The sequence below is a fragment of the Oncorhynchus nerka genome, unplaced genomic scaffold (genome assembly GCF_034236695.1).
Source record: "Oncorhynchus nerka isolate Pitt River unplaced genomic scaffold, Oner_Uvic_2.0 unplaced_scaffold_1213, whole genome shotgun sequence".
In the NCBI taxonomy this organism is placed as follows: Eukaryota; Metazoa; Chordata; class Actinopteri; order Salmoniformes; family Salmonidae; genus Oncorhynchus; species Oncorhynchus nerka.
Window position 1 is genome coordinate 92,216 of NW_027040121.1, and position 17,893 is coordinate 110,108.

A 17,893-nucleotide genomic window follows, 5' to 3' on the forward strand; every position below is an offset into this window, starting at 1 on the left:
TCACCTACATAGGAATTAATAGTAATGTAATGTCACCTACATAGGAATTAATAGTAATGTAATGTCACCTACATAGGAATTAGCAGTCCTCTACACTGGGATGTGTGAACCCCACCTTTATCCTCTAGACTCTTTGCTTCACCACTAATTGATCCCTGAGTTGTTATTAAGCACTAGTCCTACCAGTCTCTATATGATTTCCCTGTGGTTGAGTATTTCCCCTCTGTGATGTATCTAGTTTAAAGTGTGAAGACCTTTAGTCAACTTAGTCTCACTACTCTGCCCGTCGGCTATGTATCGCTTGGAAAATAAAACTTAGATAGATCGATAAGACAATTAAATGAATCACTACTGGACACACCTTCCTCCTTGTCTTTTAATGGTAACTCATTCTGTCATAGAGCTTTGATCCCCGTTTCCAGTGTCCCGGCAGCGGGGAGTGTCAGAGTTGTTATCTCCCGTGCCGTTAACTGTCTTTGAGAGAACCTTTTACTCGAGACAAAACAAGACTACCGTTTATTTTTGAAAACACTCTGTTTTTTGTCTTTTACAATCAAACACACTTCAAAATACACAATTTGTTACTCGGTCACACACAGCGTTAATTAAAAACATGCAAATGCCTTAACCTCATAGTCCGCCCCATCCCGCATGCGGTATCGTTACTACAGCCTCAAGCTCATTACCATAACGCAACGTTAGCGATTTCTACAAATCGCAAATGAAATGAAATAAATATGCCTGCTCTCAAGCTTATCCTTTTCTTAACAATCCTGTCGTCTCAGATTTTCAAAATATGCTTTAGAACCAGAGAAAATCAATAATTTGTGTAAGAGTGGTGATAGCTAGCTTAGCATTTAGCGTTAGCATTTAGCACGCAACATATTCACAAAAACCAGCCAAGGAATCAAATAAAATAATTTACCTTTGAAGAACTTTAGATGTTTCAATGAGGAGACTCTCAGTTACATAGCAGATGTCCAGTTTTTCCTGAAAGATTCTTGTGTAGGACACATCGTTCCCTTTTGTTACTATGCATTTGGCTACCGAAACTAACCGAAAATTCAGTCACCTACACGTCTAACTTTTTTCCGAATTAACTCCATAATATCGACTGAAACATGGAAAACGTTGTTTGAATCAATCCTGAAGGTGTTTTGTCATATATCTCTTCATTGAAATGCCGTTGCTGGAAGCCTGCATTCTTCTGTGATTCGGATGGAAAAATACTGGGAGCAGACTTTTGCGCACCAAATGCCATGCAGACACCAAGCGGGACACTTGGCAATTGTAGTCTCTTATGGTCAATCTTCCAATGATATGCCTACAAATACGTCACAATGCTGCAGAGACCTTGGGGAAACAAGATAAAGTGTCCGTTGATTCCTGTCGCATTCACAGCCACATAAGGCGATCATGGAAAACGTAGCCTCAAAAATCCTGTTCATTTCCTGGTCGGTCATACATCTTGGTTTTGCCCGAAGCATTTGTTCTAAGGGACTCACAGTGAAAATCTTTGCAGTTCTGGAAACGTGAGACTCTCTTCTTTCCAAAACTATCAATTCCAAGCATATTCGAGCATCTTTTCGTGACAAAATATTGCGCTTAAAACGGGCACGTCTTTTTATCCAAAAATGAAATACTGCCCCTAGAGTACTAACAGGTTAATGCTCTAAATGCCTGGTACAATGATAACAATTATCGCTAATAAAATATAATACTTCAACTTAATTACCTTTAAAAGATGACAGGGAGACCCACGAGATCAGGAGCGGTGTTTCAATCGGTCAGAGTTCTGAGCATTTAGTTTATGTATCGATCTCTCCTATGAGGAATCGTTGGTTCAACTAAATTTCGAGATTCAAGTTAGACTGAGTACTCTAACCTGCCCTCAGGTTGGATAGTATTGTCAAATAACCCGCAACCGCGATTCCAGGGCAAGGCACTGTGTTACAACAGTACACGTGTCACTGGGTCAGTCGGAGACAGAGTCGATTCGAACAATTTTCCAACCGTTCTCAGCAGGTGGTAATTCTGCCGTTGATCTACCGCAGTGTCTGGGGCAAGCAACCCGGCCGGTGCTACAGTGTTCCTCGGTCAATTAAGACTTTGTCACAACGGTACACTCGGTCCAAACGTATGCTGCACACAGGGTCAACTGGTCGATAGGTAAACGGACTCTTACCCTGGTATCCAGCAAGTTAGAATCTTTAAGTAATTTGAGTCAGGTGGCAATTACCCGAAGTCAAATGGTTGTCTAAATGAATTCAGAATTCAAGAAGTCAGCGCTAAAGTAAGGGTAAATGTCTCTTTATATACCTTTTGATTCTCTGCACCCGATCTGCTGCTCCTCCCATTCCCTCAGAGCAGAGAGGGTGATGCCATAACTTACAACAGGAAATACTTTTCTTACAGTGCATATATGGGCCTCTGGTTATGACAGAGCCTATTACTCTAGCAACAATGAGGAAACACTGTTCTTACAGTGCGCATATGGGCCTCTGTTTATGACAGTGCCCTTACTCTATCAGCAATGAGTCTATCAGCTGTTCCCATTCAGAGGTGTCACTTGAGGCAGAGGGTGATTCTTCCTGACACCAGTCAGGTTCAATAGTTGGTTGGCTTGAATCGTCTTCTGGTGGCTTTGCCCAATCCGGTATTTCAGTAGGCGAGGTAATCTCTGTCTCTACCCTTGGTGGGTAAGACAGGGGAAGAGGACCAGGAGGTAGATCCATTTGGAGTTTTACTACACAAGCCTGTAGCAAAATGTACTATATTGTGCTTCTTCATGAGTTTCTGAAAAGTATTATTAAAAAATTATTTTCCGCCATCAGTCTGCACTTTCTTGGGGGCTCCTCCATCCTTCAAGATAGGGTCAAAGGCCCGGGCCCCGCTCTTATTTAAGCCCCTTACAAATACTATTTTAGAGAAAATATCTGTAACCGTTAGCATGTAGCGATTTCCATCATTTTTATCTGCAAGGACCTGCATGTCACATAGATCCGCCTTTCTTACAGGTTTATGGAGAGTATATGCATCCTGCTCTGATAACCACTCATTCACTTTAGAATCGCTTAACCGGCTACCTGTTTCTTCGGCTATAGCTCTCTGTAAATGTTCCTTACCCCCATAAGACCCGGGGTTAGAGGGATTATAATAAATGTTTTTCAACATCTGCTCCGCCATCCTTCTTGCCTCTCTGAGGTACAATAACTTTAATGAGCCACTTTCAAATAACGACAACATTTAATTTTCATTATAGAATTTTTATTTTATTCATGCATCAAGTATTACGTATACAGACAATTCAGGATTCTTTGAAGGATACATGTCCCAGTTTTCTCAACGATCACAGCATGCAACACCCTGTATATTTGGTTTTGATTTACAGACTTGTGTCGCTGAACTTTGAAAACACACATGTCCGATATATAAGCATATAAACAACAAATATGATACACGTTACAATTAAATAGTGTTTCAAACAAATAAAGTAAAATCTTAGACAAAGTTGTTTCTAGTTCTTCAGAATCATCCACAACATGATTCATGATTTGTTCCATTTTCAGCACACACTCTACATTAACCCAGGCATTGTGTGCTGTGTAGAACGATACATCGTTCACTTTATTTTCAATAATCTGATGCATAACATTTTGTAAATTCTCTCAAAAGAAGACATTTATTTATTATCTCTAACATCGTATACACATATTTGCCCATTGCATTACATCTAAATAACAAAATGTCACTCGGTCTCTTGGGGTTTATTGAGCCAGAAAGTCATCACATCAGCCACCACAACTTCCCGGTATTTATAGTCGTCCAACAGGGTGTGTCGGATTTCTTTGAGTTTATCGTGGATGTAGATTGCCTCCTTCAGTTCATGTAGGAATGCCGTGGTTACCAAGTAAACTCTGGGGATAGACGGCACAAGACCCATAGACTCCAGGGCTCTGACCAGCGATGGTATAAACCTGCAGGACCACAGTCTTTTCACCAGCTCCTCAAATTGGTTGAAGAAGTAGTATCTTGGCGGGTCATATACGGCACTTGCTGGGGTGATTGATCTCACAACCGATGCATTTCTCTCTTATATATTCTCCAATCACCACGTCTAGAAGTGTGGCTACAGAGGCCTTGATGGTGTCCACAAAAATAGTACTGACTACCCCATCAAACACGTCCTCAGGCTGTGTACATGTAGGGGGTGTCGTGGGTCTCGCCAGGGGGGGGTAGAAAGCCGGGCTGCGAGGCATAGAGTCCTTAGGGTCTGGCCCCCATGTCGTATCGGAGTCCTGGTATGTTGTATGAATATCCATGGTGTATGATGAAATGAAGAACTGGAGGCTTTAAGGGCACTCCTTTTATTGTTGAACCAGTCCTTTGGGTATCAGGGCGTGGTTAACGCAACCGCGTACTTCGTTTTCTTCGGAGGCTGTCCCTTCTGAGGATGTACCTTCTTGGGGCTCCTTTGAATCATAATCCTTAGGATTCGTATATATTATGCACTTCTTTACACGAACAATGCTCTGCCGCTGTTGGCTCTGTACAAAGAGAGCGTCCAACAGCTGGAACATTTTCAATTCCATTAGATCCCAAATTTGAAAAGGAATAAGCATGCGCAACCTAAAATCCCCACCATCAAATGTTTTGGTTGCGGGTTTCCTCGTTGCCAAAATAGAACTCCACGTAGCCACATGGAAGTCCATTCTTTCTTTGTATTTTCACCCTGTGAATTATTCTTCCTGAGGAGTCAGGGGCACCTTGAACAAGCTATACCCCTTGATGATAAGGCTCAGTTCGGGACACACAACCTTGCGAAAAACCGTCCAGTCGTCAAGCCCGTAGTCCACTCCTAAAGTCTGGTCTGTATATTCTTCTCCTTCGGCTACCATATAGAGGTTCACTCTACAGGCCAGGTAATCAAACCGATACCCCGATTGATGTCCATTAGGCATCAGCACTTGATCTTTCAGCGTAGTTGCGGGCGTTATTTGGGTTCTATACACACTTAGAAACCGTTTTTTTGGCGCATCGTATATTGCCGTTGTTACAGTCATCACTGCTTTGCCACTGATCACAAAATCCATGCTGATTTAAAAAATCTTGTTTAGTGTTCTGGGGACGCATGTCTTGTTCTGGGCTTTATTTATAAGGTGTCTGCCAACCCCAATACCCCAGGACATTCGTGTTTCATAGACAACAACCCTAAGGTCAATAAAACAGGGGTGGGGGGTGGTCAAACTCTTTGAAATGGTCACCCCCCCCCAGTTCAAAGAGGTCACTAGACATCAATCATCATGACAACTTCAAAGGCATTATATACATATTGTCACACTCACTCTAAGGTGGGAGAACAGGATGACCATATATGGGCATAACCACGTGATCACTTCCCGCCAGGATGTCCTTACCGGATGCCCAAATATGGGCATGCACACGTCATCCGGACATAGGGTCATAAATCAAACGTTTGACGTGTGCCGTCTACTTTATTCTCTCTCACACCAAAACTGACAAGGTGCACACTGATCAGTAAAGAGAGACTAACATTCTATAATGCTCCCTTTCCTCTGCATTGTTCTCTCACAGTGAGAAACTATAGGATTACAATAGTGTTCTACACTTTCTTCATTTGATCAAATTCAACGTTGCCAATTATTTAATGACATGAGAATTAAATGGAGTGTCTAATCTTAGCTGGTCTGAGAGAACTGATGAGGCCTGTCCTTTATGTATACATTTGTGTATTTTTAAATTACCCAATCTGTAGAACCTCTTCCCACAGTCAGTGCAGTGAGAAGGCTTCTCTGAAGTGTGTATCCGTTGGTGTGTTTTCACATTGACCAATTGGGAAAAACTCTTGCCACATTGAGAGCGGAAATAAGGCTTCTCTCCTTTGTCTTTTCTCTAATGACCTTTAAGCTCAGCTGGTGTTTTAACATTTCCTACAGTCAGATCAGTGGTAAGGCTCCTCTCGTGTTTCCTTTGGTGTCTTTTTAAATGGCACATTCAAGAGAAACACTTTCCACAGTTGGAGCAGGAGTAAGGCTTCTCTCCAGTGTGTGTATATGTTCAGGTCATTTTAAGGTGTCCGGACGAGAGAAACTTGCCCCACAGTCAGAAAAGGAGTAAGGCTTCTCTTACTCCTGAGAGAAACTTTTTCAAAGTCAGAGCAGGAGTAAGGTTTCTCTCCTTTGTGTATACGTTCATGTTGTTTTAAAGGTGCCCAGGTGAGAGAAATCCTTTCCAGTCAGAGCAGGAGTAAGGCTTCTCTCCTGTGTGTGTTCTCTGGTGAACTTTTAGGTAAGTTGATGTTTTGAAGCATTTTACACAGTCAGGGCAGGAGTAAGGCTTCTCTCCTGTGTGTATACATTCATGTTGTTTCAAGGTACCCAGTTGATGGAAACTCTTTCCACAGTCAGGGCAGAAGTAAGGCTTCTATCCTGTGTGTATGCGTTCATGTTGTTTTAAGTTGCCCAGGCAAGTGAAACTCTTTCCACAGTCAGAGCAGGAGTAAGGCTTCTCTCCTGTGTGTATACGTTCATGTTGTTTTAAGGCACCCAGTTGATGGAAACTCTTTCCACAGTCAGAGCAGGAGTAAGGCTTCTCTCCTGTGTGTATACGTTCATGTTGTTTTAAGGTGTCCGGACGAGAGAAACTCGCCCCACAGTCATAGCAGGAGTAAGGCTTCTCTCCCGTGTGTATACGTTCATGTTTTTGTAAGGTGCACGGTCGAGAGAAACTCTTTCCACAGTAAGAGCAGGAGTAAGGCTTCTCTCCTGTGTGTATACGTTCATGTTGTTTTAAGGTACCCAGTTGAGAGAAACTCTTTCCACAGTCAGAGCAGAAGTAAGGCTTCTCTCCTGTGTGTATACGTTCATGTTTTTTTAAAGTGCCCCGTTCAGAAAATCTCGATCCACAGTCAGAGCAGGAGTAAGGCTTCTCTCCTGCGTGTAAACGCTCATGTCTTTTTAGGTGGTACAGTTGAGAGAAACTCGCCCCACATTCAGAGCAGGAGAAAGGCTTCTCTCCTTTGTGTGTTCTCTGATGAAGTTTTAGTTTAGTTGATGTTTTGAAGCATTTTCCACATTCAGAGCAGGAGTAAAGCTTTTCTCCTGTGTGTATTTTTAGGTGTATTTTTAGCTTTGATAGAAATGGGAAAATCTCCTCACAATGTGTGCAGTGGTGAGACCTCTTTGCTATGTGATCTTCCTGCTGATGCTCTCTGGATGTAGAGAATGTCTCAACATGGTCTCCTGTGTGAACAATATCAGAACAACCAGTCAATTGGTGTGATATACATGTCAATCAAATGTATTTTATGAAGCTCTTTTTACATAAGTTGTAACAAAGTTCTTTACAGAAACCAACCCGAAATCCCCAAAGAGCAAGCAATGCAGATGTAGAAGCACAATGGCCACGAAAAACTCCCTAGAAAGCAGGAACCTTGGAGGAAACAGAGAGGAACCAGGCTCAAAGGGGTGGCCGGTCCTCTTCTGTCTGTACCGGGTGACATATGTATTCATATCAGGAGCCTGTACAATACAGGGGAATAAAACTATTCTAAAAGTGGGTAAGAGATGAAAGCTAAAAAGGGGCTTGTCATCCTCCACTCACTATCACAAGGGTTAGTAACTACACAGACTCATTTCATATCATCCTCCACTCACTATCACAAGAGTTAGTAACTACACAGACTCATTTCATATCAACATCCATTCTATAACAAGGGTTAGTAACTACACAGACTCACTTCATAGAAATTTAAACACTGGCAGTTGGTCTACTTCACTTCTTTAGTCTACTCTCTGATCACTCCAGACAGCTCAGTTAATAAAACAAATGCTGGCAATACTGGTGTCAAACCATGCACATCTACCTTCTCATTGAAACAGTTCATCATGAAACAGTTCTACTGCAACTTTTCATACACAGTGGGAAGTTGGAATGAACAACAAACTTAGTTAGATAGAACCTGCTCTTACCATGATTAACAGATTTCCCAATCTTCTCCTCCTCTTCTTCATCTTTAATGTTGACATTCAGCTCCAGTGTTTGACTGTAGTCTTCCACCTTCACTGATGCCATTTCTGGATCCTGCAGTGCAAACTGGGCTCCACTGTCACAATCAGGACCCAGTGACTGTGGGTTTGGACTCAGTGTGGAAGGAGAGAAGCAGGCTGGGTTTGTCATTACTGTTGATGTTACTGGCCTCACACTTAATTCTAGTCCTGTAGTAACAATGAGAAACAGAAACAAATGTTATTGTCTTGACAGTTCTGGCACTTTCTTTACTCTCTAAAAATATATTATATTTTCAATTATCTTATTCAGTGCTTGACTTGGACTGAAATGGGTGCTGGTACTGTTTATATTTAGGCACAGGAGCTCCACAATAATGTTGAGCTAATATTCTATAAGAGGAACTGCCCCGACTTCCGCCGAAGTCGATCCCTCTCCTTGTTCGGGCGACGCTCTGCTGTCGACGTCACCGGTCTTCTAGTCATCGCCGATCCATTACATGTTCAGTATTTAACCCTCTGTTTCCCACATGTATGTGTGCATGTTAGTTCTATGTTGATGGCTGTATCTGATGGCTGGTATTTTGTTGCCGGGCTAAGTATCGCCCTCGTTTCCTGATTCTCAGGGAAGGCCCTGGAGTGGGCCAACGCCTTATGTGGGGGAAGAAGCAGCTTGTTGGACCACTTTGGGATTTCACGTCTCGTACACCTGAGGCAGGGGACGAGGAGCGCACAGGAGTTCGTGATGGAATGACAGGGCCCTGATCGATCACTAGCGGTGCAGTCTGCGCGAGGACGTCCGTCGGAAGTTGGACTGCAGGGACACCACTCTCACATTCAACCAGCTGGTGGACCTGTCCATCCGGCTGGATAACGTGCTGGCTACCCGCGGACATCCAGATCGGGTCCGTCGATTCCATCCCCCAGCACCACCACTCCGACGCCCATGGAGCTGGGAGGTGCTGCACTTAGGGCGACCGGAGGCGGGGCCATTCCATGCACCATCTGTGGCCGCAGAGGGCACACTGCCGGTCGGTGCTGGGGAGGTTCCTCTGGGAGTCGAGGCAGCAGGTGCGAGGACGTCTGTCGGGACACTCGTGTCAACCCAGGTGAGTAGGGGTTTCCATCGGTGCTACGCTCAAACAGTAGACATTTGAGGTAACGGTTCTCTGCTCCAGTGAGCTCCTGTCCAAGTCAAGCACTGATCTCATTTCAATGGATCAGGTAGCTAAGCATTGACAACAAAACATTCATATCACACAAAGTACACACTTTAAAATTAGTCTACACAAAGTAAGTGCACTTAAACTAAAGTAGATTTCCACAATTCACATAAATGGCAAAAAAACATTTAGTACAAGTTTAGTTTTAACCTGGTCTTCACTGTATTTTAATCAAAAAACAATTGTATTTTCTGTTCACACCATAGTAACATTTATAGATAAAGATAGAAACAACTGAAGGTGTCTCAATATTAGTACACATGTAGAAAACTGATGATCATTACATTCAGCTTCAAAACTGGAGTGTGACCATGAAATTGTCTCTCTGCACCAGCACTGAAGTCTGTTGGAGCAGACAGAGTGGACAGCTCCATTTTACCAGCTCGTGAATTTGACACAAAATGAATAACATGCCAAACAAACTCAGAAAGCTCAAATACTTGTATTCTTTATTAAAACTACATTGAGGAAATTATGTACATTTATTCAGACAAACCAAAAGCTTCTAGCTATGTGACTTGTAAAATAGTTGATCACAATCACTCGGTTCCACACAAAAATAAAACATCAAACCTTTACCAAACGTGATAATACCTTAACGGGATTACAACCCTAAAAAGTTAACGGGATCGATATGACAACAGCGGAATGGATCCCAGCCTGCGACCCAAAACAACGACGTCGTAAAAGAGGCAAACGAAGCGGTATTCTGGTCAGGCTCCGGAGACGGGTACATCGCACACCACTCCCTAGTATACTACTCGCTAATGTCCAGTCTCTTGACAACACGGTTGATGAAATCCGAGCAAGGGTAGCATTCCAGAGAGACATCAGAGACTAACGTTTTTTGCTACGCGGAAACATGGCTCACTCCAGAGACGCTAACGGAATCGGTGCAGCCAGCTGGTTTCTTCACGCATCGCGCCGACAGAAACAAACATCTTTCAGGTAAGAAGAGGGGCGGGGGCGTATGCCTTATGATTAACGAGACGTGGTGTGATCACAACAACATACAGGAACTCAAGTCCTTCTGTTCACCTGACTAATCGCTGCAGCTGTTCATAGTCCATCGGTAAATAGCCCACCCAATTTACCTACCTCATCCCCATACTGTTTTTATTTATTTACTTTTTTGCTCTTTTGCACACCAGTATCTCTACCTGCACATGACCATCTGATCATTTTTCACTCCAGTGTTAATCTGCAAAATTGTAATTATTCGCCTACCTCCTCATGCCTTTTGCACACAATGTATATAGACTCTTTTTTTCTACTGTGTTATTGACTTTTCTACTGTGTTATTAACTCTGTTGCTGTCTGTTCACACTGCTATGCTTTATCTTGGCCAGGTCGCAGTTGTAAATGAGAACTTGTTCTCAACTAGCCTACCTGGTTAAATAAAGGTGAAATAAAAAAAAAATTAAAAAATGAGAATTCCTCACAATCAAATGTCGACCGCATTATCTACCAAGGGAATTCTCTTCGATTATAATCACAGCCGTATATATTCCCCCCCCAAGCAGACACATCGATGGCCCTGAACAAAGTTTATTTGACTCTTTGCAAACTTGAAACCACATATCCTGAGGCTGCATTCATTGTAGCTGGGGATTTTAACAAGGCTAATCTGAAAACAAGACTCCCTAAATTGTATCAGCATATCGATTGCGCAACCAGGGCTGGTAAAACCTTGGATCATTGCTATTCTAACTTCCTCAACGCATATAAGGCCCTCCCCTGCCCTCCTTTTGGGAAAAACTGACCACGACTCCATTTTGTTGCTCCCTGCCTACAGACAGAAACTAAAACAAGAAGCTCCCGCGCTCAGGTCTGTTCAACGCTGGTCCGACCAATCTGATTCCACGCTTCAAGACTGCTTCGATCACGTGGACTGGGATATGTTCCGCATTGCTTCCTACAACAACATTGACGAATACGCTGATTCGGTGAGCGAGTATATTAGAAAGTGCATTGACGATGTCGTTCCCATAGCAACGGTTAAAACATTCCCAAACCAGAAACAGTGGATTGATGGCAGCATCCTCGTGAAACTGAAAGCACAAACCACTGCTTTTAACCAGGGCAAGGTGACCGGAAACATGACCGAATACAAACAGTGAAGCTATTCCCTCCGCAAGGCAATCAAACAAGCTAAGCGTCAGTATAGAGACAAAGTAGAGTCACAATTCAACGGCTCAGACACAAGAGGTATGTGGCAGGGTCTACAGTCAATCACGGATTACAAAAAGAAAACCAGCCCCGTCACGGACCAGGATGTCTTGCTCCCCGACAGACTAAATCACTTTTTTGCCCGCTTTGAGGACAATACAGTGCCACTGACACGGCCCGCAACCAAAACCTGCTGACACTCCTTCACTGCAGCCGATGTGAGTAAAACATTTAAACGGGTTAACCCTCGCAAGGCTGCAGGCCCAGACGGCATCCCCAGCCGCGTCCTCAGATTATGCGCAGACCAGCTGGCTGGTCTGTTTACGGACATATTCAATCCATCCTTATCCCAGTCTACTGTTCCCACATGCTTCAAGAGGGTCACCATTGTCCCGGTTCCCAAGAAAGCTAAGGTAACTGAGCTAAACGACTATCACCCCGTAGCACTCACTTCCGTCATCATGAAGTGCTTTGAGAGACTAGAGTCAAGGACCATATCACCTCCACCCTACCTGACACCCTAGATCCACTCCAATTTGCTTACCGCCCAAATAGGTCCAAATAGGCCCTAACCCATCTGGACAAGAGGAATACCTATGTGAGAATGCTGTTCATCGACTTCAGCTCAGCATTTAACGCCATAGTACCCTCCAAACTCGTCATCAAGCTCGAGACCCTGGGTCTCGACCCCGCCCTGTGCAACTGGGTACTGGACTTCCTGATGGGCCGCCCCCAGGTGGTGAGGGTAGGTAACAACATCTCCACCCCGCTGATCCTCAACACTGGGGCCCCTCAAGGGTGCGTTCTGAGCCCTCTCCTGTACTCCCTGTTCACCCACGACTGCGTGGCCATGCACGCCTCCAACTCAATCATCAAGTTTGCGGACGACACTACAGTGGTAGGCTTGATTACCAGCAACAACGAGACGGCCTACAGGGAGGAGGTGAGGGCCCTCGGAGTGTGGTGTCAGGAAAATAACCTCACACTCAACATCAACAAAACAAAGGAGATGATTGTGGACTTCAGGAAACAGCAGAGGGAGCACCCCCCTATCCACATCGATGGGACAGTAGTGGAGAGGGTAGTAAGTTTTAAGTTCCTCAGCGTACACATCACGGACAAACTGAATTGGTCCACCCACACAGACAGCGTCGTGAAGAAGGCGCAGCAGCGCTTCTTCAACCTCAGGAAGCTGAAGAAATTCGGCTTGTCACCAAAAGCACTCACAAACTTCGACAGATGCACAATCGAGAGCATCCTGTCGGGCTGTATCACCGCCTGGTACGGCAACTGCTCAGCCCACAACCATAAGGCTCACCAGAGGGTAGTGAGGTCTGCACAACACATCACCGGGGGCACCTACACCACCCGAGGTCACAGGAAGGCCATAAAGATCATCAAGGACAACAACCACCCGAGCCACTGCCTGTTCACCCCGCTATCATCCAGAAGGCGAGGTCAGTTCAGGTGCATCAAAGCAGGGACTGAGAGACTGAAAAACAGCTTCTATTTCAAGGCCATCAGACTGTTAAACAACCACCACTAACATTGAGTGGCTGCTGCCAACACACTGACTCAACTCCAGCCACTTTAATAATGGGAATTGATGGAAATGTATGTAAAATATATCACTAGCCACTTTAAACAATGCTACTTAATATAATGTTTACATACCCTACATTACTCATCTCATATGTATATGTACAGTGGGGCAAAAAAAAGTATTTAGTCAGCCACCAATTGTGCAAGTTCTCCCACTTAAAAAGATGAGAGGCTTGTAATTTTCATCATAGGTACACTTAAACTATGACAGACAAAACGAGAAGAAAAAAAATCCAGAAAATCACATTGTAGGATTTTTAATGAATTTATTTGCAAATTATTTTGAAATTTGACCCTAATAACCCAGACCTGTATGTTCAAGGCACCTTGTATCATTGCCTGGAGGAATGTGCTGAGATACAAATGTTTTGGAGCTCAGTACTGCGCTATATCTCTGAGATGACCTCTACCCCAATGCCACTAATCCATAAACTATGCCTCCTAAATCTTTACCCAGAGAATATCTCTTTACATAGGAGGGAAAATTTAAAAAATGTTTGACCTCTGTCTATTACAAGCTAGACGTTCAATTGCTCTCCACTGGAAGTATGTCAGTTCCCCCTCACTTGGTCATTGGTTAAAATAATTCACATCAAGCCTGGTTTTTGAAAAATGTACTTATATAGTGAAAAAGAAAGCCCCAGAGTTTCATAATATTTGAGATCTGTTTAATGAGTTTTTGCAAACTGATGATATTGTAGAAGCATTGGAACTGTAAATCTGTATATTCTCTATATTTTATGTGAATATTGGCTCTAGTCGAAGAGTAATCTTCATTATCTACAACTGTATATTATACTTTATTTATTTATATTATTGGATTTCTTTATGTTTGGTTGTTATGTTTTCATCTCTCTTTGGGTTGGGGGGTGAAAAGAGAAAATACAATTGTATTTTTTTAATTGTTCTACATGGAACTAATAAATATATGTTAAAAAAATAATGATGAGGGCACTGTGTTCTTGGGGACCTTCAACGCTTCAAGGGGCTGGAAGCACTGCATCTCATGAAAACATTTCTAAAAACCTCTTTTTTTCTTTGTCTTTTCTTTGTGAATATTGACTGTAGTCGAAGCGTAATCTACATCATCTACAACTGCATATTGTACTTTTTATTTATTTGTTTGGTTGTTATGTTCGTCTATCTTCATGTTGGGGAAAAACAGAAAAGAAAAATTGTATTTCTGTTGATTTTCCTACTTGGAACTATATATATATATATATAAATAAAAATAATGATTGATGGAAGCCATTGTGTTCTTGGGGACCTTCAACGCTTCCAGGGTCTCCCGAGTGGTGCAGCGGTCTAAGGCACTGCATCTCAGTGCAAGATGCATCCCTAAAGACCCTAGTTCGATTCCAGGCTAATCACAACTGGACATGATTTTTTGGCAATTGGCCCAGCAAAGGCCATCATTGCAGAAATGTTTTGGTTCCCTCCCCCAGATCTGTGCCTCAACATAATCCTTTCATGGAGTTCTATGGACAATTGTGTCTGAATATTATTACACATGTAGAAAACCGAGTTGTTACATTTAGATTCAAAACAGTAGTGCAACCGTAAAAATGGTCTCCTGCTGCACCCTCACTGAAGTCCGTTGACGCAGACCGAGTGGGCGCTGCCATTTTACCAGCTTGAGAATATTCCCTTTCATGGAGATCTATGGACAAATCCGTTGACCTCATGGCTTGGATTTTGCTCTGACATGCACTGTAAACTGTGGGACCTTACATAGACAGGTGTGTACCTTCACAAATCATGTCCAATCAATTGAATTTACCACAGGTGGACAACAATCAAGTTGAAGAAACATCTCAAGGATGATCAATGGAAACAGGATGCACCTGAGCTCAATGTTAAGTCTCATCGCAAAGGATTTGAATACTTACATAAATAAGATATTACTGTTTTTTTTTTTTTATTTTAGAAAATGTGAAAACATTTCCAAAACCGGTGTTTGCTTGGTTATTATGGGATATTGTGTGTAGATTGATGAGGATTTTTTTTATTTAATCCATATTAAAATAAGGCTGTAACGAAAACAAAACGTGGGAAAAGTCAAGGGGTCTAAATTCTTTCTGAATGGGAGAGGGGATACCTAGTCAGTTGTACAACTGAATGCATTCAACTGAAGTGTGTCTTCCACATTTAACCCAACCTCTGAATCAGAGAGGTGCGGGGAGCTGCCATAATCGACATCCATGTCTCTAGCGCACGGGGTTCAGTGTGTTAACTGCCGTGCTCAGGGGCCCGGGGTTCAGTGTGTTAACTGCCGTGCTCAGGGGCCCGGGGTTCAGTGTGTTAACTGCCGTGCTCAGGGGCCCGGGGTTCAGTGTGTTAACTGCCGTGCTCAGGGGCCCGGGGTTCAGTGTGTTAACTGCCGTGCTCAGGGGCCCGGGGTTCAGTGTGTTAACTGCTCTGGGGCCCGTGCTCAGGGGCAGAATGACATATTTTTACCTTGTCAGCTCAAGGATTCGATCCAGCAATCTTTCGGTTACTGGCCCAACGTTCTAACCACTAGGCTACCAGTACGTATTCATTTTAGTAGGCTGTGCAATACAAAAGGAGAATAAAAAACTATTAAAGTATCTCATAAGTCTTGAAAAGTATGACCTATATCATCCTTCAATCACTATCACAAGGGTTAGAAACTACAGACTTCATGGAACTTTAAAACACTGGCAGTTTGTCTACTTCACTTCTTTAGTCTCCTCCCTGATCACTCCAGACAGCTCAGTAAATAAAACAAATGCTGACAATACTGATGTCAAACCATGCAAGTGTCAGTAGCATGAAATAACATCTACCTTCTCATTGAAACAGTTCATCATGAAACAGTTCTACTGCAACTTTTCATACACAGTGGGAAGTTGGAATGAACAACAAACTTAGATAGATAGAACCTGCTCTTACCATGAGAAACAGATTCCCCAATCTTCTCCTCCTCTTCTTCATCTTTAATGTTGACATTCAGCTCCAGTGTTTGACTGCAGTCTTCCAGCTTCACTGATGCCATCTCTGGATCCTGCAGTGCAAACTGGGCTCCACTGTCACAATCAGGACCCAGTGACCCTAGGTTTGGACTCGGTGTGGAAGGAGAGAGGCAGGCTGGGTTTGTCCTCACTGTTGATGTTACCAGCCTCAGGCTTAATCTGAGTCAGCCAGTAGTAATAGAGAAAGACAAAAGTTAGTCTTGACAGTTCTGGCACCTTCACATTCTTAATTCTCTGAAAAAAATATGGTTTATATTTAGGTGCAGGAGCTCCACAATACTGTTGAACTAATATTCTATAAGAGGAACATGAGCTCAAACAGTAGACATTTGAGGTGATGGTACTCAGCTCTGATGAGCTCCTGTCCAAGTCAAGCACTGATCGCATTTCAATAGATCTGGTAACTAAGCATTGAGAACAAAACACGAATTCATTCACATTAGGCAAAGTATACACTTTAAATTAGGCTACACAACTCTAAACACACTTAATCTATAGTAGATTTCCTGAATTCACATAAATGACAAAAAAAAATGTAGTACAAGGTTGCAGTATGTTGTAGGCAGCACGATGTACTATTTTCCTGAATAACCTTGTCACTGTATTATTCCAATCAAAAAGTATTTCCGTTCACACCATAGTAACATTTATAGATAAAGATAACTTAATATGTCTGAATATTAGTACACATGTAAAAAACTGATAATCATTACATTTAGCTCCAAAACAGTGGTGAAACCGTAAAAGTGTATCTCTGCTGCACCCTCACTGTCTGCACTGAAGTCCGTTGATGCAGACCGAGTGGAAACCGCTATTTTACCATCTCGTGAATTTTACACAAAACCAAAAACGACATGTTAAACGAACCCAGAAATCTCAAATAAATTGATCCTAAATAAAAATTACCTTGAAGAAATGATATACATCCCCTCAGACTAACCTAAAGTCTCTATGTGACAAGTGATCACGTTCACTCACACGGTTTGACACAAAACATAGCACATAAAACCTTTATCAAACGAGATAATACATTGACGTATTTGTTGCATGGCATGTTATGACATGTTCTTTCGATATTATAACGTGCTATTACATACATTTGAAAAGGACACAGAAGTAGTCGTCTCGACTGCACAATTCTGGCGTTTCCTTGATTGCGAAGAATGATGCGCGCCTGAGCGGAACTTCCTGTTTCCCCACTACCAGTTTCTAAACCCAGAGACGTAAAAACGCGAGACTTCAGAGAAGGCTTGTGAAGCAGACCAAACCTGGGTTTGAGAAGTCAATGAGAGAAGTGAACAATTATGATACTCTTGAAACATGGCCATTATTTTATCAATGTCATAACTGCAATGGCGTGTTCACAATACCTATCCCAGCATCATGAGCTCAAACAGTAGAAATTTGAGGTGACGGTACTCAGCTCCGGTGAGCTCCTGTCCAAGTCAAGAACTGATGTCATTTCAAAAGATCTGGTAGCTAAGCATTGATAGCAAAACATTAATTAATTAAAAAGTACACGCTTTAAAATTAGTTCAAACATGATCTATAGTAAATTTCCCAAATTCACATAAATGCAGAAATGACAAAAAACATTTAGTACAAGGTTGCAGTATGTTTTAGGCAGCACTATGTACTATTTTCCTGAATAACCTTTTCTTCACTGTATTTCAATCAAAAACCAATAGTATTTCCGTAGTAACATTTATAGATAAAGATAACTTAAGTTGTCTGAATATTAGTACACATGTAGAAAACTGATAATCATTACAAATTAGCTCCAAAACAGTAGTGGATCCGTAAAATTGTCTCTCTGCTGCACCCTCACTGCCTGAACTGAAGTCCGTTGATGCAGACGGAGGGGGGACCGCCATTTTAC

At 42.6% G+C, this 17,893-nt stretch overlaps 1 protein-coding gene across 1 annotated transcript in view; it reads right to left on the reverse strand.

Annotated features, from left to right (window-relative positions):
• Positions 1-369: 369 nt before the first annotated feature.
• The window catches only part of LOC135569079 (gastrula zinc finger protein XlCGF17.1-like), a 54,347-nt gene continuing 36,823 nt past the window's right edge, over positions 370-17,893 (reverse strand). Inside the window, exons 2-4 of the mRNA XM_065015927.1 lie at positions 15,935-16,173; positions 7,992-8,237; positions 370-7,262 (exon numbers count right to left, since the gene is read on the reverse strand). Coding sequence (XP_064871999.1) covers positions 6,445-7,262; positions 7,992-8,237; positions 15,935-16,037 — 1,167 coding nt within the window. The 5' untranslated portion in view covers positions 16,038-16,173 and the 3' untranslated portion in view covers positions 370-6,444. The remainder of the gene's footprint in view (positions 7,263-7,991; positions 8,238-15,934; positions 16,174-17,893) is intronic.